Source organism: Danio rerio, chromosome 2 (genome assembly GCF_049306965.1).
Source record: "Danio rerio strain Tuebingen ecotype United States chromosome 2, GRCz12tu, whole genome shotgun sequence".
NCBI lineage: Eukaryota > Metazoa > Chordata > Actinopteri > Cypriniformes > Danionidae > Danio > Danio rerio.
Window position 1 is genome coordinate 5,855,709 of NC_133177.1, and position 22,405 is coordinate 5,878,113.

General features: G+C 35.6%; 2 protein-coding genes across 16 annotated transcripts in view; one reads left to right on the top strand and one right to left on the bottom strand.

Moving 5' to 3' along the window:
• The window catches only part of crfb16 (cytokine receptor family member B16), a 27,066-nt gene extending 17,800 nt beyond the window's left edge, over nt 1-9,266 (top strand). The window contains exons 7-8 of the mRNA XM_068222757.2: nt 8,517-8,599; nt 9,003-9,266. Of these exons, the coding sequence (XP_068078858.1) occupies nt 8,517-8,599; nt 9,003-9,084 (165 nt within the window). The 3' untranslated portion in view covers nt 9,085-9,266. The remainder of the gene's footprint in view (nt 1-8,516; nt 8,600-9,002) is intronic.
• parla (presenilin associated, rhomboid-like a) lies at nt 4,460-21,648 on the bottom strand. Of its 15 annotated transcripts, none has more exons than XM_073916947.1 (13): nt 21,345-21,648; nt 21,098-21,145; nt 20,937-20,995; nt 19,796-20,498; nt 18,469-18,658; nt 15,942-16,055; nt 15,728-15,857; nt 15,289-15,384; nt 13,450-13,599; nt 13,290-13,360; nt 7,588-7,689; nt 7,400-7,497; nt 4,472-4,831 (listed from the first exon to the last, which is right to left on the bottom strand). In XM_073916947.1, the coding sequence occupies exons 8-13, from the start codon at nt 15,332-15,334 to the stop codon at nt 4,711-4,713; spliced, it is 588 nt and encodes a 195-aa protein (XP_073773048.1). In that variant the 5' UTR covers nt 15,335-15,384; nt 15,728-15,857; nt 15,942-16,055; nt 18,469-18,658; nt 19,796-20,498; nt 20,937-20,995; nt 21,098-21,145; nt 21,345-21,648; the 3' UTR covers nt 4,472-4,710.
• Nucleotides 21,649-22,405: the final 757 nt, after the last annotated feature.

Genomic DNA, 22,405 nt, shown 5'->3' on the forward strand with positions numbered 1-22,405 from the left:
AACACAATATAACACAAGTAGCAGAAATAGTCATAATATAGCTATAATATATAAACACAATGCAACACATGTAGCAGTGCGATGTGGCTGTTTATCGCTACTGGTGGGAGGTGTGCGTTGACACAAGGCCGCAGGCAGAGTGCCTTAGTGTCCCACCTGGATGATATACAGCCATATCGCACTGCTACTCATGTGATATTGCGTTTATACAACAGTTTGATGGCATAATCGTGTTTATAAAAAAGAAAATCAAACACGGAGAGTGTCAAAATCCTTTTGTATGAGGAACTACTTTCTTCCGCCATTCATTCGCATCTGCAGCTGACGTCAGAACAGCAGGAACCATTAGTAATTCACTAACTCCACTTTAGAGCTAGTATTTGAATGATTCTCAAGCGTAATGTCTAAAGCAGGGATGTCAAACTCAATTCCTGGAGGGCCGCAGCCCTGCACAGTTTAGTTTCAACCCTAATAAAACACACCTAATTAAATTTATTGAGTCCTTCAGGCTTGTTTGAAACCTACAGGTAAGTGTGTTGGAGCAGGGTTGGAACTAAACTGAGCAGGGCTGTGGCCCTCAGGGAATTGAGTTTGACATCCCTGGTCTAAAGTGATGACAAAACAGCTGATTTTGCTCACATTTTAAGATTATAATGCCATCAGTCTACAGATATTTATTTCTCTGTTGCAATCAGGAAATCACAAAAATTAATTGCAAAAAAAACAAAGTAAAGCAAACACTAGCAGATTACTGTTGTGTTTGCGATAAGGAAAAACACATGCGGGCATTTCTTCTTTCTTTCTGTTTAAAAATAGGCACTATCCTTATAAATAAACTGCATATTTGCAATCTAAACAACTACATTCACAACTAAAAAAAGCCTCAAAAGTACATTATGTTGTCCAACAGCTGCAATATTTGTCAAAATGTAGAGTGTCCGCTGCTTGTTGCTGTATGTGGGCGGAGTAATACACAAGGGTGAAGAGGCTGGACGAGTGCAGTTATTTGCAGAATATCGCAAGGCTACCAGCCAATCAGATTCAAGAACCAGAAAGAACTGTTGTATAAATATTTTTACATTTATAAAATAACATATTATAGGCGGTTTTGAAAATAGCCGTGTTGGTGTAAACAGGGCCTGAGAGACTGTCAGGCACATCTGAAAGTGAGTTTTGATTGAGGAACTTGAGCCCTGTGCTGCCTCCAGCCACAAACTGTCAGACTGACTGATTACAAAACAATGCTTCGGGGAACCAGTTCATCCAACTACAGGGAACGGGTTCGGCAGGGTGATTATTTTAAGAACGAATTCTAGTGACTAATTATAATTATATACAGCTTGTATTGCACCCTTACTGAACAAAAGCAATGCTTTGTACTCAAATGAGCAACCACATGTTAAAATCACACATGGGACACATGTAAAGCACACATGAAACATTAAAAAAACGTTCCAAAAGCCACACAATTCATATCTTTATACGCGATTTTAACACGCTGTTGCACATTTGAAGCTTGTGTTGCATTTCTGCACGGGTAGAAATATTAATTCAGTCATTTTCCTTCAGCTTAGTCCCTTTATTCATCAAGAGTCGCCACAGCGAAATGAACCACCAACTATTCCAGCATATTTTTTACACAGCGGATGCCTTTCCAGCTGCAACCCATTACTGGGAAACATCCATACACCCTCCTTCACTCATATACTAAGGCCAATTTAGTTTGTTCAATTCGCCTATAGCGCATGTGTTTGGACTGTTGGGGAAACAGGAGCACCCGGAGGAAACCCAAGCCAACATGAGGAGAACATGCAGACTCCACACAGAAATCCCAACTGACCCAGCAGGGACTCAAACCAGCGACCTTCTTGCTGTTAGGTGACAGTGGTAACCACGGAACTACTGTGTCACCGTAAAAAATAATAATGAATAATAATAAAATAACACTAGTGCTAGTGAAAAGAGACTAAATGTGGCAGTTTTCATTAAAGAACTGATAATAAGTTATATATATATATATATATATATATATATATATATATATATATATATCAATGATTATTGAGATAAAAAAAAAAACAATTTACAAGATTTATGTGTATTTTTAAAGAAAATTGGTTTACAAAAACGGTTAAAGCAAATAATGCCGTAAAGTTTGAGTTTGAAGCGTTTTACTTTAAATTATACTTTAAACGTTACAGTTAAAGATTTAAAATGCAATTAAAATAAATTAAACATTACATGCAAGTCAGAAGCCATTTGGAACATAGAGAAAACTAGTCTACAGTCAAAATGCTTCTAAAATAAACGTAACCATCAATGAGAATAAACCTTAAAATCTTTACTGCTCTGGTTTTGCAAAACTATTTTTTCACATCTGGGAACTGTAGTGGATATATAAATTGGGGACTCAGACTTAAAAAAAAAGGATCAGGAAGAAGAAACGACACCACCATGCATGATATGAATTGGATCAAGTCACAGATGATGCAATCATAACAAAACTGAACAAACAGGCCTAGACCAGCTTTCATATATTGCCCGATACTGAACACAGAATAGGACTAAGCTATGTGTCTATATACAGTTAAAGTCAGAATTATTTGCCCCTTTGATTTTTGTTTTCTTTTTTTAATAATTTCCAAATTATGTTTAACACAGCAAGGAAACTTTCACAGTATGTCTAGTAAAATGTTTTCTTCTGGAGAAAGTCTTACTTGTTTTATTTCGGCTAGAATTAAAGCAGCTATACGTGACGTTTAAAGGTTTAACTAGGTTAGTTAGGTTAACTAGACAGGTTAGGGTAATTAGGCAAGTTATTGTATAATGATGGTTTGTTATGTAGACTATCGGAGAAAAATTATAGCTTAAAGGGGCTAATCATATTGACTTTAAAATGTATTTAAAAAAATTATTAACTGCTATTATTTAACTGCTAATTATTAAATGGCTTAATCTAGCTGAAATAAAACAAATAAAACTTTCTCCAGAAGAAAAAATATTATCCGACATACTGTGAAAATTTCCTTGCTCTGTTAAACATCATGCTAGTAATTCTGACTTCAACTGTGTATGTGTGGGTGTGAATATATATATTTATTTATTTATTTATATATATTTATATATATGATATTTAATTAGGTCAGTAAGGTCTGGCTTTGCTTGGACAACACTTAACAGAAATAATGTCCGATATAGAATATAACGTCATGGTGCAGTGGAGAAAGAATGAATATTGTGTATGACTCCCATGAGCTTGGAGGACTGCATCCATACATCTCTGCAATGACTCAAATCACTTATTAATAAAGTCATCTGGAATGGCAAAGAAAGCATTTCTGCAGGACTCTCAGAGTTCATCAAGATTTTTTGGATTCATCCTCAATGCCTCCTCCTTAATTTTACCCCAGACATGCTCAACAATATTTATGTCTGGTGACTGGGCTGGCCAATCCTGGAGCACCTTGACCTTTGACCTTGAACTTTGATGTGGAGGCTGAAGTATGAGAAGGAGCGCTATCCTGCTGAAGAATTGTCCCTCTCTTGTGGTTTGTAATGTAATGGGCAGCACAAATGTCTTGATACCTCAGGCTGTGGATGTTGCCATCCACTCTGCAGATCTCTCGCACGCCCCCATACTGAATGTAACCCCAAACCATGATTTTTCCTTCACCAAACTTGACTGATTTCTGTTAGAATCTTAGGTTCATGCTGGCTCCAGTAGGTCTTCTGCAGTATTTGTGATGATTGGGATGCAGATCAACAGATGATTCATCAGAAAAATCGACCTTCTGACACTTTTCCAAATGATCAACTAGAAGTCGAGTTATTATTTGTTGCTCTTAACACTGGGATTGACGACAAGACTTTTGTCAGGCAGTGTATATACACCCATTTGACATAACCTTTTGGGATAATCCAATTAGACCCTATCCTAGTTTATTATTTAAGGCAGGGAAAAGCACCCTGGGGAGATGGCCAGTCCATCACAGGACTCTCTCACACTAGTATATACACATAGTTCAGCCATCAAACTCTAACAATCAACTATTGGTGCATTCATTTGCATTCAACTAAATTCACAAAAGCACATATAAAGCATACTCTAGCATGAATCCAGTAAACTACGTGATCATGAACATTTACTATTAGCCCTCCTCCACCCCAGCACCACCTGTAGAGATCTGCTAGGCCGGTTTTACTTCCTTTAAGGCATCAATTTTTCATTGTTTTGACCAAGCAGAACTATACACTCTATTGCAACAACAGTGTAGAAGATTTCATCCTCCAAAATCAAGCTTGTTTATATTTGATACCCGCTGGTTGAAATGATCACTGCGAGAGTTATCACGATTGATACAGACAATTCTTATTTCTTAATTGCCCCAATGACAAGGGGAGAACTCTTACTCTAAGGCAATGATGCAAAGACGTGTAATGCAAACACGTAAATATCTTCCTGGAAAAAGTGGCCATTGGCTTGTTTTAATTGTCATTTTGCCATCCAGAACATCGAAATATATAATAAATGCACATTTTATCTTTAAAGCAGGACCGTTTTAAACAACTAGACTAATTTAATCCAACAACAGTTCGAGACAGAAAAGTGAAAAGGGGGAACGTTACACACACAATGGCTCTTTGGTGTGGTGAGCATCTGCACTTCCATCTGTAGGGTTCAGATCTTGCGGTAAATGATCAGTCCTAAATTTAACCCCCACCTCCACCTGGTCCAGGTCTGCCGGGTGACATGTTCCTCAGTTCATGCCAAAATTTTATTAGTGGCTCGCGCTTCCTCCAGATCAGTTCATGGCCATATCCAATGTACCACCTGAAGAAATGAGGGAGAATAAATTAAGTCTAACAAAATCTAACCTTTAAGGGTACAAAGGATAGTTCACTCAATAATGAAAATGTACTAACTACTTAACTTCCCTCAGGTGGTGCTAAACCTTTATGTTTCTCTTCAATCCTTCGAACACATTTTGAAAAAAGCTAAAAACCTGTAACCATTAACTACCGTAATAGGAAAAACAAATAGTATGGAAGTCAAAGGTTACAGCTTTATTTTTTTCCAAATCATTTATTTGTGTTTAAAAAGGGAAGAAAAAAGGTTTAAAAGATGTAAAGTGTGATTAAAGGATGACAGAAGTTTCTTTTTGTGTGTGTGTGAACTCTCCCGTTGTGTATGCACACATTAAAAATTGGAATAGTGCTATCCTGTACACTGTAAAAGCCCCTTTCACACATACAGACCTTTCCGGAAATTTACCGGCAGTTTTCCGGAAAGGTTGTATGTGTGAACAGGTCCTTTTTGAAAATACCGGTAAATTCGTTCTGGCTATTTTCCGGAAAGAGAAGTTGTAACATTACCGGCAATTTGCCGGAATGCTGCGCTGTGTGAACGCAGAAGGAAGATTGCCGTAATATGCGCGTGCACATCTAGAATGTGGTGACATAAGACGTCTGCTTTAGCCAATCACAACAGTCAGACGCATTTACGTCCGCGCGGTTTGTGAGAATAAAAGCCTTTGAATATTTTTACAGACACATTTAGCTGCTAGGAGTTAGTCAGATCACGTTTATATGTTCTTCTTAATGCCAACTATGTAAATAATCATCGATAAGATGCTTATGATAAGCCGTTGTTTGTTTACCTTCAAGCTTTGCGTGTGCCTGTGAAACAGCCTGTGAGCGCCTGCACACGCACATATTATGAACATCTCGACATGCGAAAGTGATCCTGCGAAAGTTGTTCACAATAATGATCATCCACAGAGTTTGTAATGTAGTCAAATGTTTACAAATACAAGCGCAGCTGTTTAAAGCTCATTTGTGGTGAATGATGTCAGAATTTACCGGTATTTTGGAATGGATGTGTGAATGCTCTTTTCCGGAAAATTTCCGTAACGTCCTCGCCTGTGTGAACAGCGCTTTTTTGTATATACCGGTAAAGTCATTCCGGAAATTTTCCGGATATTTACCGATATCACTGTGTGAAAGGGGCTAATGTGCCGATGAGTTATTACAACTTCATATTTTGAGTTAAGCTAACTCATCTGGAACATAACTTATATACCTTTTTTGTTGCATTTTTAATTATAGATATATTAGTTATTTATTTTTACACTTGTTTACTTTTGGAAGACATCAGATGATGAAAGTCTTCTGGTAAAAAATGGCTTAAGCGGGTTGATAAAATGTGGGTGTGTTTAGGATCAGTTTGCATATCTTGAACGTGGATTTTTGTTAAATATTTACCAAAAACAAAGTGTCTGTCTCTACTTGGTTTTAGTTTTTAGGTGTTTTTGTGCGTTTGAAAGGGTTTTAGACAGCTGTAAACATTTAGACGGCTGTAAACATTCATGTGTATATGGCAACACTGACCGCCACTTTCTTATTGTAATGTTGTGGCGTGTTTGAGGTTTTTCTCAGATATCTGCTTCTTTGGTAACATTTGTATTAACATATTTCAAAAACCTGTTTTTAGTATTAAATGAATCATGGTTTATTAGTGAAACCATTAGTCATCCTGATTAATTTAAGGTAAGTAATGTCAAGTATGCAGGCAGAATGTTGGCTCAGTGATCAGCACTGTCGCCTCACAGCAACAAGGCTGGTTTGAGTCCCAGTGAGTAAAGCTTCCTTTGGGTGCTCTGGTTTCCCCCAAACACATACAAAATTGGTGGTAGTGTATAAGTGTGTATGAATGAGAGATTTAAGACATCTTCAAAATTTAAGTTCACCAAACTTAGGGTCCCACTTTATATTAAGTGGCCTTAACTAATATGTATTTACACAGGAATTAACAGTTTGTTACAATGTACTTATTGTGTAAATACATGTGTTTACTGTGTACTTATGCTTGATTAAATACATGTATGTAATTACATCTGTAATTAACTTTTGTAAACACATTTGTAAATACATTGTTGACCATCCCTTAAACGTTAACCCACCCTTAAACCTACCCATGCCACCAAACCTGTCCATAACCCAGTCTCTATCCCATCTCAAAAGCACCACAAGTGTTCTCAAATACATTATAAACACAGTAAGTACATTGTATTTATTTTTTGATGTAAGTACATAGTAGTTAAGGACACTTAATATAAAGTGGGACCAAACTTAGACCATGTCCATTAAACTTGAATTATAAAGTCCTGTCAACATCATTCTTAAGTACAACTACTTATCTATTTCAACTAAACTAAGACAATGTCCATTACACTTGTATTGTCAAGCCCTGTCAACTTTTAGACACCTTCACTAATAAGTGAAGTAAACTTAAAAATAAAGGCAGCGCAAACACTTGAACTTTTTTTTTCCCAAGTGTATATTCTCTATTGTGAAATAAGAAATCTGGTCAAATCAATGGTGATGACCACAAGACACTTACACTCCAAACAGAGCTCCACCAAGATGTGCTGCGTGATCAAAAAACCTCCATCCCAAAAGTAGACCGGCAATATCCAGAGCTACAAGAGCTTTTAAAGCCTAAAACATACAAAGCATAGCGATATCCCAGTCCACACACACACAAGAAAAGTTAAAATAAACGTTGAATTATTCTGCACACCCACTTACATTTCCAGCACTGAAGCTGATCACAGGAAGCAAGACGATTCCCAGTTTGGCCTCTGGTATCTTGGTGCAGACTGCAGCCAGTACTGTCATGATGGAGCCTGACTACAGGACACAAACCAATGCTGACTTCATGAGGGCTGCATAGCTTACTGTATGTGATTATATTTGATTTCAAACATTATAAGATGTTTATAATACAGTTATAATAATATAGGGTGACTTCAGATGAGATTGTAACTTTTTTTGTATTTACTTTTTTCAACCCAGGCTCATTCTGAATACATACCCCTATATACATTTCTGGAGAGCGTCAAATACGTCCCAGGAGGTATGTTTTTTTGCAGTTTTTGTACATGCGAATCCACCAGAGGATGCTGTGTGCGATTTTTCAGATCTCAAATTTCTCTAGCAACTGCCATCCGCTCGTGCTCTTCTCGCGTAAATCCACCAGAGGCTGTTGTCGACTGACTGACTGACTGATCGACTGACCCACCCTCTTCCTTCCCTAAACCCAACCCATAGTGTTTTTTAAAAGCACCGATTGACCAGTGCCCACCCACTTCCATAAACCCATCCGACAGTTTTAAAAATCATCTAAAGGTTTTAAGATTTTACCACATTCTCACCCTGTTACTTACTTATTTTTTGTGTGTGTGTTTGTGTATGTGTGTGTGTGTGTGTGTGTGTGTGTGTGTGTGTGTGTGTGTGTGTGTGTGTGTGTGTATATATATATATATATATATATATATATATATATATATATATATATATATATATATATATATATATATATATATATATATATATATATATATATATATACATACATATATACATACATACATATACATATACACACACACTATATTTTTTATGCTTGCCCTTGCTCATCTTTATTTTTTGGTTCTTGTTTTTTCTTTCTGGAACAGTTCTTCACTAGTCTCAAGTCCGCTGAGGTATGCGGTGAGCTACTGGACACACTGGTAACAGCAGAAAAGCTGTCTTTACAGAGGTAAGCGGTCAAAAGAAAGGCCGTTATACCGTTTTATATTCGTTTTAAAGACGAAATGCAACCATGCTTTCCTTTGGCTACATAATTCGTGATCTCCAGAAATGTATACAAAGCTACACTTTCGGAATGAGCCTATGTTGTTGTTGTTTTTTTATATTCAAACAGTGTTGACACACAACTGTGTTTAAACCCTTTATAAAACAGATTTTTGCATAATAGGTCCCCTTTAATTTCTGGAAATGGTTTGAACTGGATGTTAGTTAGACCAATTTAAAATACTTTTCTGTTCCCTTTATAAGTTTTCATATACCGTTTCAGTAAAGCATGGAATAAATTTTGTTATTTGCTTTACAAGACTTACACATTCATTCAATCACCTTTGGCTACGTCCTTTGTTTATTAGGGGTCGACACAGCGGAATGAACCACCAACTATTCCAGCCTTTAATTTACACAGCGGATGCCCTTCCAGCTGCAACCCAGTAATGGGAAACACTCATACACTCTCGCATTCATAAACACACTCATACACTACGGCCCATTCATCCAATTCACTTGTTTTACAAAACAAACTGTTTTGGGCTAACTTCATTATTGCATGGTGATTTTAGAGGTTCGTGTTTACTGTGCTTGCCCTTGCTAACCTTTAATAAAGTGAAGGAATTATGATGTTTTCTGTATTAATTATTTAATCCTGTTTTAATTAAATATATGAACTTTTGTTTGTGTGCTTAACCTCATATAACCTTGCTTCATAACAGCTGTCGCTTCATGTGACTGATAAAAGAAGTCAAATTCCGAGAACTTGCTATCAGCAAAATGTTACAACTCTTTCTTTTACATTGCAAAAAATGCTTTTCTTACCTAGATTTTTTGTCTTGTTTCTATTCCAAATATCTACAAATTTTTAAATCAGGAAGCATTTTCTAGACAAGCAAAACATACTGTCGTGTTTTAAGAAATAATATGCCAAAATGAAGCGAGTTTTTCCTTAAATCAAGCAAAATAATCTGCCAATGGGGTGAGCAAAATAATCTTGTTTTTCGATTTGTGATAAGATTATTTTGCTTACCCCATTGGCAGATTATTTTGCTTGATTTGAGGAAAAACTCACTTCATTTCGGCATATTATTTCTTAAAACAAGACCATATGTTTTGCTTGTTTAGAAAATGCTTCTTGATTTAAGAACTTTTAGATATTTGGACTAGAAACAAGACAAAAAATCTTAGTAAGAAAAGCATTTTTTGCAGTGCAGGCTGCGTTGCTTTGTCCATCTAGCAGGAATGGGGGAGTAAATATGGTGATAGGTGGCCAACCATTGGTTTAGAAAACAGATGAAGCAGCGAAAATTATTTTTTTATTTTTTGGTCTGTGTGAGCAGACAGAGACTGAATGTGCTGCTGTTCTCTGCCACCCAGGGCCCTGTATGCTTTATCAAATTGATTCATTCATTTTATTTAAACTTATTTGAAGCCTCTGACAGATCTTTGAACTTGGTGGACTGGGGGAAAGTCCAACACAAGCAAACACAAAAAAGTATGTCTGACAAAGTTTTTTTCTGTTCCAAAAGAGCTCATGATTAGTTTTGAAGCCATCATTTGTGCCTTTCTGAATGAGGTATTTGGTTTCAGGCACATGCTTAGTTGACTGCATTTTATCATAAGAGTACAAGTTTGCACCTCATCAGTCAGTAAAAGAGTGCGGCCTCAGGGTACCATCATAGAGAGGCTCTAAATCACTTTCCAGAACTTTTTCATTTACTGTTCCTCACCGGTGGAATGAACCTGCCAATCCAATGCATCTGCTGATTTACTGCAAACTCTCAAAAGCCACCTAAAAACTCACTTTGCTACAAAATAAAAAATCTTTACCTAATCCCTACCTACTCTAGTTTGTACTTTTAAGGAATACTCTAACAATATCAGCAGCTTTGTATTAGTAGCACACAAGGTTAGTACTCTCTTTATGATTCTTTAAAGCAGTGTTTCTCAACCACGTTCCTGGAGGACCACCAACACTGCATGTTTCGGATGTCTACTTTGTCTGTCATACCCATTACAGGTCTTTTAATCTCTGCAAATGAGCTGATGATCTGAATCGGGTGTGTTTGGTTAAGGAGATATGGAAATTGGGCAGAGCTGGTGAACCTCCAGGAACGTGGATGAGAAACACTGCTTAAAACCATTTGACGCATTCCTCATTTATAAGATGCTTTGGATAAAAGCATCTGCTAAATGAGGTAAGGCCCTATCATACACCCGGCGCAATGTAGTGCAAGGCGCGACGCAATTGTTGTTTGCTAGTTTCAACTTGGCGCAAGAGTCATTTTGACGTTTTGCACCACGCTGTTTAAATAGCAAAAGCATTTGCACTCATATGTGCGCCCATAGGCGTTCTGGTCTAAAAAAGGAGGTGCGTAATGGCGCATTGCTGACGGGTTGCTATTTTGAGAAATTATAACAGTCTGTTCAATAGACTAGACCAAAGCCTGTCTATAGTCCAGCACAGAGCATGTTAGTTGCGCGCCTAGCTTGACACTGCCTAATACAGACAGGGTGTACAGCAATACGCTAATATCTTTACAAATGAAAAAGAATTAAAGGATTAAAATATTACAAAACATACTGTATTATAATATTATTATATTACAAAACATTTTCTAGCCTACATAAATATTAAAACCATACATTCATGCCTTCTTCATCTCAGGGTTTGTTTTTTCAGTTTATTCATAACAATTTGCTTTTGTATAATGTTATTATTATTAGCAGTATTATTTATTATATGCATATTTATATTTGTTTTATTAAAAACAAGCTTGGGTTTGCCCACCTGTCAGGTTTTAGAACATATAGGGTACAGCATGTGTATTTGGACATAACTCAGTTTTTTGACCACACTTTGTTATTATTGTTCATTTATTGGTTTGCTGGAAATTAGAACTGAATTTAGAAATACTTTTGAAACAAATCTTTGCCCTTAACAAACGAAATTGATTATGTAAAGGATAATGGATGTCTGTGCTGGCAACATGTTACCTTATCCACGACAGTGAAAGTGAATAATGAGGAGGCTCATCTCTCATTCTCGCGCTGTAGATGCTTTGTTTAATAATGTTTTATTGCTAGTGAAGCGCTCAGTTGTTCAACTTACAAAGTCCGGCATGTAAATAGCAAATGCACCATGGCATGACACAACTGACTCTTAAAGGGAATAGGAGATGAGACTCTGATTGGTTTATTCTCAAAACACACCTATAAATCATTAAAAGAATCAGCTCAACCCTGTTAGACCATGCACCAAGGCGCAAAGCAGATTTTTCCATCCTTAAAATAGCAAAAGTGGATTCTGACATGCCCTTAATACTTCTGCGCCTTGCACTTTGCACTTTGGATAGTCACAATAGAGCCCTAAATGTAAACATATCTGCAGTAAAAGCAGCAGTTGAAATGCCAACGCAATCTCAACACAATTGATAACTTTTTGATTTAATGGCTAGTTTGTATGAATTTGTATGATCTCATTCGTACTATTTAGTATTTATTGCTCATCCACAAATGATGATTTGGTTTAGGTGTAGGGTTTGGTGCCACGTCTCCTTTTGAAAATTGACTGGAGTCGTATGAATTAGCCACTAAACTGACAAAATGTAAAATAGTTACATTGAGTTGTGAGATCAGAGATCTAAAAAAAATACTTTTTTTTTAGATGTTAGTATCATCAGTATATTAGATATCTATAAGCTAGTGAGCTCCAAAACAGTGACAACATTTGCATCTTGAAAATTTAAACCTGATATAAACATCCAAATTCTGTTGTTTGTCACGTCCGCCTAAATGGATCAGCGATTTCTTTAACATCACCTCACCCTTCAGTTTCTCATCAAACCTTCTGACCAATCAAATGCTCGCTTGTATCTAACATGTCCCGCCTATTTCAAGGCGCTTCTAATTTGCGCTTCATTTGATGCGGTTGAGCTTCATTCTCACTGGTAGAGCTGTGATAAAGACAAAACGCTATTAGCTGTTTTTTTTTTTAAAGGGGAGGAGCTACAATATGACCCACCCTGTCTTCTTGTTACAGTTGAGGTTAGCAAACATAGAAAAAAAACAAATCACATTTCAAAGCACTTCATGCGACCTTTAAAGGAGCTTTTTTTTTCAAAGGATGGTATTATAAGAAGTGCATTTGTTGCATTATAAGATTTGTTTTTGATCAGTATAATTTTGTGGAATTGAACCAGATTTTAGTAAAAACCCAAACATAAAAATTTCGTTTTATTCCATTTTAAAAATTTCTCATGCCATTCAACAGCTTGATTTTCTTTCTCTGAAAGCATTTGAGAGTTTCCTTGGCTGTGTTTTGGATCATTGTCTTGATAAAATGTCCACCCTGGTTGATTTCAGAGAGATTTCAGCTACTGTCTGGGCCTTCACTGCCTTTCTACACCCCCCTTTCTTCATGTGTTCAATACTTTTTCCATGTGTCATTTCATTTTATTACGCATAACTTAATTTGTAAACAAATTTGTTTTCTTTGCATACATGAATTTCTTATGTTTTTACCAACATCCAATGAAAATTTCAAGTTTACAGCACCTTTATTAATATGCTTTCTGAGAAAAATGGTGATGTGTTCAATACTTATTTTCCCCGCTGTATATAACACTTAACAGATGCAGGAAACTCACCGCTCCAAGCGACGGGCCCAGGCGACCAGTAGCTGTTTTAAACACGTAGCTAACAAATGTTGAGATAACACCTTGGGATAACAAAAACACATTTTTAAAAATCATATTAGAGCAGGACTGCAGGAACTAAATACAGATATGTTAATGGTGCTTAATATACCTCCGGAAAGATAAAGAGCCAAAAACTGCTCCCTTCCGAGCAGAGAAACTATGCCAGAGGAGAAGGTCCACAGCACATACATGTTGACCACCATGTGAATGACTGAGTAGTGGCTAAAAGAAGAGAGGACCATGGGAAGGCAACGCGTCTCTGAAAGAGAACAATAGAGGGTGAAAACCTGTAATATCTGGCTAAAAATAGTGGTTATTTTATTTTTTAAATATTTCCCAAATGATGTTAAACAGAGCAAGGAAATTTTCACAGTATTTTCTATAACATTTTTTCTTCTGGAGAAAGTCTTATTTGTTTTATTTCAGCTAGAATAAAAAAAAGTTATTAATTAAAAAAAAACAAAAAAAAACTTTTAAGGTCAAAATTATTAGCCTTATAATGATGCCATTCCAAACTATGACTTGTCTATTTTTCTCTTCACACAAAAGACAATTTTAACACATATATTTTCATTGTTTTGGCCATACAGTGAACATTAGATACAGCTGATATTCATTGTACAAACAAAATAAACAGTTATTTTTCTAATCTTTTTTATACCGTTAGTTGTGTGTTGTGAATCTATAACATATTAAATTAATTACTAGATTATCAATCACTTTAAAAGTAATAATCAAGGTTGTTTCAGTAAACGAAAATAAAACTAAATCAAAAAACTTTTTTGTTAACTAAAATAAAATACAAAATTCACAATAAATGAAAAACTAAAAATAACTGAAACTAGTAACAGCCACTAAGAAACAAACCAAATTGAGAAAACAATGAGCAAAAAAAAAAAAAAATCAATAATTATTTCCAGAATTAATAAGCCCTCATTTTGTAGTGGATAATTTGACTTGCAGCTGGTTAGAGAAACGCATCATTCAAGCGCTCGATTACAAACAAAAACACATTTCTATAAAATGCAGGGCTCAACACTAACGACTGCCCGATGGCCCGGGGCCAGTGTGAGAGACGCTTGGGACAGTAGACGGGATCATTACTGGCTCGATTGGGGCCACCTTTTGTTAAATAATTTCGAACAGAAATAAAATACTTTCACATTTTCCATACTGCTCTTTTTGCTTTGTTAACACACAATTTTGCATATTATACATATATTATACATTTGAAAAATATTATTTAAATCATTTTTTAACATTTTAATAATCATAAACATTATTTTTGACACATTATTTAATATATGGGGCCAGTGAAAATTTTGGCAGGGCAAGTAAAAAACTAAACCATTGGCCCGATCGGACCCATGAAAAAATCCTTAGCGTCGACTCCTGCAATGTGTTCCAACTTTTCTTCATTTGCTAAAATATTTAAACTAGACATGTATAACTACTTACTCATCTTTAATATAAAGAAGATTCACTACATTTTTCATAATTTTTACTTTTATTTGTTGCATTTGTACAGTTTTGGATTCAGAGGTTTTTTTTTTCAAGCAATCATATTATTTTTATTACTAAGTAAGAGTTTTGGCGGTTCATTCCGCTGTGGCGACCCCGGATTAATAAAGGGACTAAGCCGACAAGAAAATGAATGAAAGTAAGAGTTTTGAAAAAGGGTTAATGTAAGCTGTTCAAATACTAAACGACATTGGACTGTTCTGTTAATTTTGTTAACCTAGAACTATTAAAACTGAATATAAATATACGAAAACTAAATATAAACGTGTTCACAAAATCATAACTAAAAGAATGAAAATGAATGAAATGAACTAAAACTAAACTGAAAAGTACAGCAAGTTTCAAAAAGTTGAAATCGAGAAATTCTAATACAAATCTATAATAACCTTGATTATCATAATAACATCTCAGAGAAGCACTTACTTACTGGAGGCAGGGTTCGATGTGAAGTACTTGACTAAAAAGCGTTGCATTGCAGGAACTCTCCAACAACACAGGACCACTGTGTTCAAAGCTATGAGGCCTAAATAACAAAACAGGGTAACATTTTAGTTTGAGTAACAATTCGCACCATTTACCACTGGCTTATTACCTGCCTATTATTAAAATATTACCTGTTTATTACCAAGTATGACCTTATTTTTCTGTACATCCCTAATCCTACCCAATACCTAGACATAACCACTAGCTTACTAACTATTAATACGCATTAAGCAGTTAATTAGTAGTTTATCAAGGTAAACACCTTAGTTAATAGTTTGCAATAGCGCAAGTTGAAAAACCAGAAATGTTGATATTAAAATATAGTGCGACTCAAAACAGTAACAGAACCCAAAACTAGAGGATCAGTTGAGTCATACACCAACCTGTGACTGTTTTTTGTCCCTCACTGAGGCCACTCCAAAAATCATCGACCGCAGAAATGAGCAGAATCACCTGCTTCTGGAAGTTGGACAGCTGATTCCACCAGTTGTGCCAGTATGTTGTGTTGTGACCCTGCAGAAAATCAAGTGTAATGAACATGACTGGTATTTTTTGGGCCTAAAATGTGGCTCATTTTACACTGATATTGTATTTTACCTCCAGAAGTGTATCCCGCTTCTCTTCTTTAGCCTCCTCTATAGCCAGTTGCACTCGCGACTTTACTGATTCATACTGCAAGATGGCAGCTGCGCCGAAAGAGCAGCCTGTGAACTGAAATGATGTTAGAACTACCTTGATCTACAAATTATTGAATGGTAACACAAAATAGACATACACAAAGGGCTCGAAATTTACATTTACATTAAGTCATCTAACAGACATTTTTAATCCAACGTGACTTAGAATTGAGGAGGCATTCAGTGATTCAACAAGAAGAGGCAATACATACATCATTCATTCATTTTCTTGTCGGCTTAGTCCCTTTAATAATCCGGGGTCGCCACAGTGGAATGAACCGACAACTTATCCAACAAGTTTTTACGCAGTGGTTGTCCTTCCAGCCGCAACCCATCTCTGGGAAACATCCACACACACATTCACACACACACTCATACACTAGGGTCAATTTAGCCTACCCAATTCACCTGTACCACGTCTTTGGACTGTGGGGGAAGCCGGAGCACCCGGAGGAAACCCACACGAAGGCAGGGAGAACATGCAAACTCCACACAGAAACGCCAACTGAGCCGAGGTTCGACCCAGCGACCTTCTTGCAATGCATACAAGAAATGCTTATTATACATAGGAACTTTAGTGCTTAGAGAATTAAGTGCTAGAGTAAAGAGGGGGTGTTTTTAATCATACAGAAAGAAGAGTGTTTTCTACAGGTGGTTTGTCAAGCCCACTCACCCGTGTGAGGCACACTTCATAAATGCAGTTTTTTACTTGGATCTCCAAACTTCAAAGATTTAGGAGCATCTAACCAATAATGAATGAGCACCACTACAACAAATTGTATATTTAAGGATTTATTTAGTTTATATCTTACAATTCTGACTTAGGCCCAATCCCAATTCTATTTTTGCACCTCTACTCCATCCCCTTGGCCCTTGAAACAGAGTGTGAACGGGAAGGGCTTCAATTTTACTCCTAAGAAATGGGACAGCACTACAACACCTGCACATGTCATGGCGATCTCTCGCTTCATATGAGATCGATGATCGCGACTGCATGTAATTATTCCAGTTGCGTTATTATTTGGTATTTATCATCAGGAAATCACTGAAGACTACTATATCATGTTATCATAATGGTATAATGTGGCAATAAGATTGTAACTGTACTGTGCACTTACACAGTGGCCATATTCATCGGTAAATGTAAAGATCAAAATCTCTGTTTGAAGGGGTTTCTAGCCCTTCCCCTTAGCCCTACGCCTTCAAGCTAAAGAGAATTGACCCTTCACGTAAACATGCAAAACGTAAGGGAAAGGGCTAATGGGTAGAATTGGGATTAGGCCTTAATAACTCAGAATTTTTTTTCAGAATTGCGAGTTTGTATCATGCAATGCTGGGATAAAAAGTCACAATTACTTTTTTTTTTTTTTATTCAGTGGAAACTGAGGGCGCCCTTGCATTGTCATTAATGGAAACTGGATGTCATCTGGTGGTCATGTTTGGTACTGCGGTCTTAAAATATCTTAATTTTAAAATATATTTTTACATTTTTTTTTAAATATAGTTTTTAAATCTAAACAACCTTGTTTGTGCAGTGCAAACGAATGTTAAAGATTCTTCATTAATCTACTGAATCCTTTTTTAAAAAATTTTTATGTTTATTTGGGGAAATTCCTGATTTAGTATTAACACAACGCCGAAACAAATATTCAATAGCTTTACTTTTTGACAAAACTAATTAAATCCTTATATAAAAGGTTTCATTGCTCAGTTAATGGCAGTGTTTTGAGCAATACTTTAATTTATATTGTATGTATTGTACAAGTTATGTTGTAAAGCGAAGCCATTTCGGTATGAATGATAGGTGGTGCACTGTAAAATTTACACTATTACTGGCAATTTTTGTAACCAGTAACACTGTAAAATTTACAAGCGCACTGCACATTAACAATTACAGTTTTGCTATAGTATTACAGCACAACTGTAATTATTAATTTAGAGTATGCTAAAACATTTTACAGTATTACTGGCAAGTTTTATAGCATTACTGGATAAATTTACAAGCGCACAGTAAATTAACATTTACAACTGTGCTGTAAGTTTACAGCAAATTTGTAATTGTGAATTTACAGTGCACTTGTAAATTGTACAGAATTACTGGCAACCAGAATTGCCAGTAATACTGTAAATTTGACAGGATTTTTTTACAGTGTGGAATTAACTGCGAATGTGATACAGGAAGCACCAAATGAAACACTGCACAGAAAACCAAACTGCAAATACCACCAGTAGCACCTATTATAGACAAACTAATAAGATCAAGCTAGTTTTACTCTACTTTTATGTTAATTTGAGTTTTAACCAATTTACACGACTTATCCCACCCTGAAAATAAACTGTGGGTTTGAGAAAGACAGAAACAAGGAGAAAATAATAGTACAAATTATCTGACATTTCCAGGTTTCCTATTTTTAGAGTCTTGCAGTGTGAAAAAAAAAAAACCTTACCCCCACCGTGAACACCAGGGGTCTGAAGAGTTGATGTGGTCTTCTGGGTGGCAAAGGGGGCACAGGCTTGGGTGGCACAGCATGGTTATGTCCCCCTGCTTCAGCTTCTGTCTCTTGCACACCTCTTTTGCTTTCTGATGGTCTCTCAGCTTTCCGGAAGCCACATCTTTGCTGAGGATGGATGTTTAATCTATGGAGTATATTTGTTTTCAATAATTGTACTATGTTCTACTTTAATGTAATTTCCGGTTACATTAAAGAGACGGTTCACCCAATAATTGCAATACCTGTTTGGATTTCTTTGCTCTTTTAAACGCAAAAGAAGATATTTTGAAAAATGTTGGAAACTTGTAGGCAGTGAATTGTTTAGTATTAGCTTTTCCTATCACCATATATTTTTATTTCTTGGATAAACTATGCCTTTAACTGCACTTCTTCAACCCATAAATTAAGTTGACAGTCAATTAAGCAGTGTTATTGTTATTTTCAAATCATACTTGCATGTAATTTTAGACCAAATATTCAATATACCATGGTAAACAATGTAGTGAGCATGTCACAAGTCGTCATTGAATAAAAGCATGACTTTAAAACCAACTTTGCCTCTATTTTATTGTGCAGCCCTAAAGGATATCAACTGTTTTCTAACATTCTTCAAAATATCTTATTTTGTGTTCAACTGAAAAAAAGAGAAACGTATAAAGGATTGGAACCACTTGAGGAAGAGTAAATGATGACCGAATGGTCATTTTTGGATGAACTACCCCTTTAACTGCTCTTCTTCAACCTTTAAATCAAGTTTACATTCAATTAAATAGTGCTATTGTTGTTTTCAAATCATACATGCATGGTATTTCAGACCAAATATTCAATATACCATGGTAAACAATATAGGGAGCATGCCACAAGTCGTCAATGAATAAAAGTGTGACTTTAAAACCAACTTTGCCTCTATTTTATTGTTCAGCCCAAATGGATATCAACTGTTTTCCAACATTCTTCAAAATATCTTATTTTGTGTTCAACTGAAAAAAATAAAATAAATAAATAAATATTATAAATAAATATTATAAATAAATATTATAAATAAGTATAAAGGTTTGGAACCACTTGAGGAAGAGAAAACTACGACAGAATTTTTTTTTTAGCATAAACTATTCCTTTAACTGCTTTTATTCGACCTTTAAGTCAAGTGCTAGTGTTGTTTTCAAATCACACTTGTGTGATTTCAGATGGAATATTCAATACAGTATACCATGGTAAGCAATATAGGGAGCATGTTACAAGTTGTCACTGAACGAATGTGCGAATATAAAACCAACTTTACCTCAATTTTATTGTGCAGCCTTAATGGATGTCAATGGTTTCCAACATTCTTCATAATCTCTTATTTTGTGCTCAACAGGAATAAAGAGAAACGTATAAAAGTCTGGAACCACTTGAGGAAGAGTAAATGATGACAGAATGTTCATTTTTGGATGAACTATACCTTTAAACTGCACTTCTTCAACCTTTAAATCAACTTCACAGTCAATTAAATAGTTATGAGGATGTTTTCAATTCATACTTGCATGTGATTCCAGACCGAATATTCGAAATACTATGGTAAACAATAAAGGGAGCACGTCACAAGTTATCACTAAATGAATGTGCGAATATAAAACCAACTTTACCTTAATCTTATAGTGCAGCCCTTAATGGATGTCAATGGTTTCAAACATTCTTCAAAATATCTTATTTTGTGTTCAACGGGAAAAAAGAAACTCATAAAGATTTGGAATTACTTAAGGAAGAGTAAATGAGGCCCTAATTGTTATATTTTGGATTACCTATCCCTTTAACTGCACTTATTCAACCTTAAAATCAAGTTCTGTCACTTAAATAGTGCTGATGATGTTTTAAATTCATACTTGCATGTGATTTCAGACCAAATATTCAAAGTACCATGGTAAACATGGCGAGCATGTCACAAGTTTTTTTTTTTTTTATTGCAATAGTAACAATACATTACAACAAATACCGATACAAAGCTGAAAGAATTATAGTACAACCAATAGAAATATTAATTTTTGAAAAAAGTGGATTGCAACAAATTTAGAACAAATATAATAAATGTAAAAGAAATTAAAGGGAACAAGAGAGAGAAAAGAAGAAGAAAAATAAATAATTAAGGGCACATAAAGAAAAATTAAATTATTGCAGAATATTAAATAAAGCACATATTTTTGAAGTTTTAATAGCTTTCTTATTGTGAGAGTCTATGATGTTTTTTAAATAAAGAGCAAGTTCTCGTTTAAAAAATAAAAAATTAGGCTTACTATGAGTATATTTGCATTTGTGTATAAAAATTTTTCCAATAAATAAAATGAGGTTTATGCAAAAAGTTGCATTAAGGAATTCTTTTCCTTTAATATTAGCATGTCACAAGTTGTCACTGAACGAAAGTGGGAACATAAAACCAACTTTACCTGAGTTTTATAGTGCAGCCCTAATGGATGTCAATGGTTTCCAACATTCTTCAAAATATCTTATTTTGTGTTCAACAGGAAAAAAAAGAAATGTTTAAGAGGTTTGAAACCACTTGGGGAAGAGTAAATGATGACAGAAAGTTCATTTTTGGATGAACTACCCCTTTAACTGCACTTCGACCTCTAGTTTGCCTTGAGGATGATGCCCCCTAGTGAGAGAATAAAATCAACAACCCTTGGTAGCGTTTACCCTAATATAAGTACGAAGCAATGCACTTTAAAAACAACTACACAAAAAGGGCATCAAGTCATCTCTCAAACTGAAGGCGTGAATGTTGAATATACTTCTTTACGTAGCATGACAACAACCCAAAATATCAATATTAAGATTGTTTGACGTTAGCTTACCTGGTACTTTTTGGACACAACGATGATGCATTTATCGAGTTTATTTGTGTCCATTTCATGAAGCAGCTCCTCCATGCCATGTCCCGAATACTGGTCTGCGCTTTGCAACTCGGGACAGTGTTTTGTAACGTATGACAGATTCAGTTTTTTCCTCAACGTCAGAAATCACGTGACACTGCGCAGCTCACTTTACTTACAATAATAACTCTTGACTTAACTTATATAAGATACAAAGACCGATAATTAGTAGACTCCAAAGCAGCAGGTTCTACAGTTGATACGACCCGAAATGAATACAATGTCTAGAGTTAAACATGTTCAAGGGCGTTATATCTGCGTAGGATCTGCGCATATTAGATGTATTCCTGGATTTATTACACTCTAATCCTTTTTTAGATAGACTACTTATTTTTGTACAGTCTGTGTGCACTCCTAAGTAGGCCAAATGTAAATCTAATTGTCCACTAATGAAGTTAAATGGATGTCCACTATTAGTATTTTCATATACATACCTGACAAAAGTCTTACCTATCATGTTAATAAGTTTTAGGAACAACAAATAATAACTTGACTGCTAGTTTTTTTTTTTTTTTTTTGGTATCAGAAGTGGCTTATATGAAAGGCAAAGGCCTCTAGATTACGCTTATTTTACCAAAATAAAATATGATCATGCCTTGATTTTTATTTATTTAATTATGACAGTAAGGTCTGACTTTGCTCAGACAAAAATCTTGTCAGAAATAATGTACAGTATATAATATAAAGTCATGCTGCAGTGGAAAAAGAATGAATATTGTGTCTGACTTTCATAAGTTTGGAGGAGTGCATCCATACATGAGACAAACTCAATAATGTTCATATCAGGTGACTGGGCTGGCCAATCCTGGAGCACCTTGACCTACTTAGCTTTCAGGAGCTTTGATGTGGAGGCTGAAGTATGAAAAGGAGCTATCCTGCTGAAGAATTTGCCCTCCCCTGTGGTTTGTAATGTAATGGGCAGCACAAATGTCTTGATTCCTCAGGCTGTTGATGTTGCCATCCACTCTGCAGATCTCTCGCAT

What these genes read in the sequence shown, in the direction of transcription:
- parla (XM_068223982.2), bottom strand. Translation starts at nt 21,424, where the DNA reads ATGGCATGGAGGAGCTGCTTCATGAAATGGACACAAATAAACTCGATA. An exon ending in TTGTGTCCAAAAAGTACCAG is followed by an intron (nt 18,635 to 21,344) that starts GTAAGCTAACGT and finishes TCCTCAGCAAAG; the next exon opens with ATGTGGCTTCCGGAAAGCTG. An exon ending in AGCGGGATACACTTCTGGAG is followed by an intron (nt 15,858 to 15,941) that starts GTAAAATACAAT and finishes GATTTTCTGCAG; the next exon opens with GGTCACAACACAACATACTG.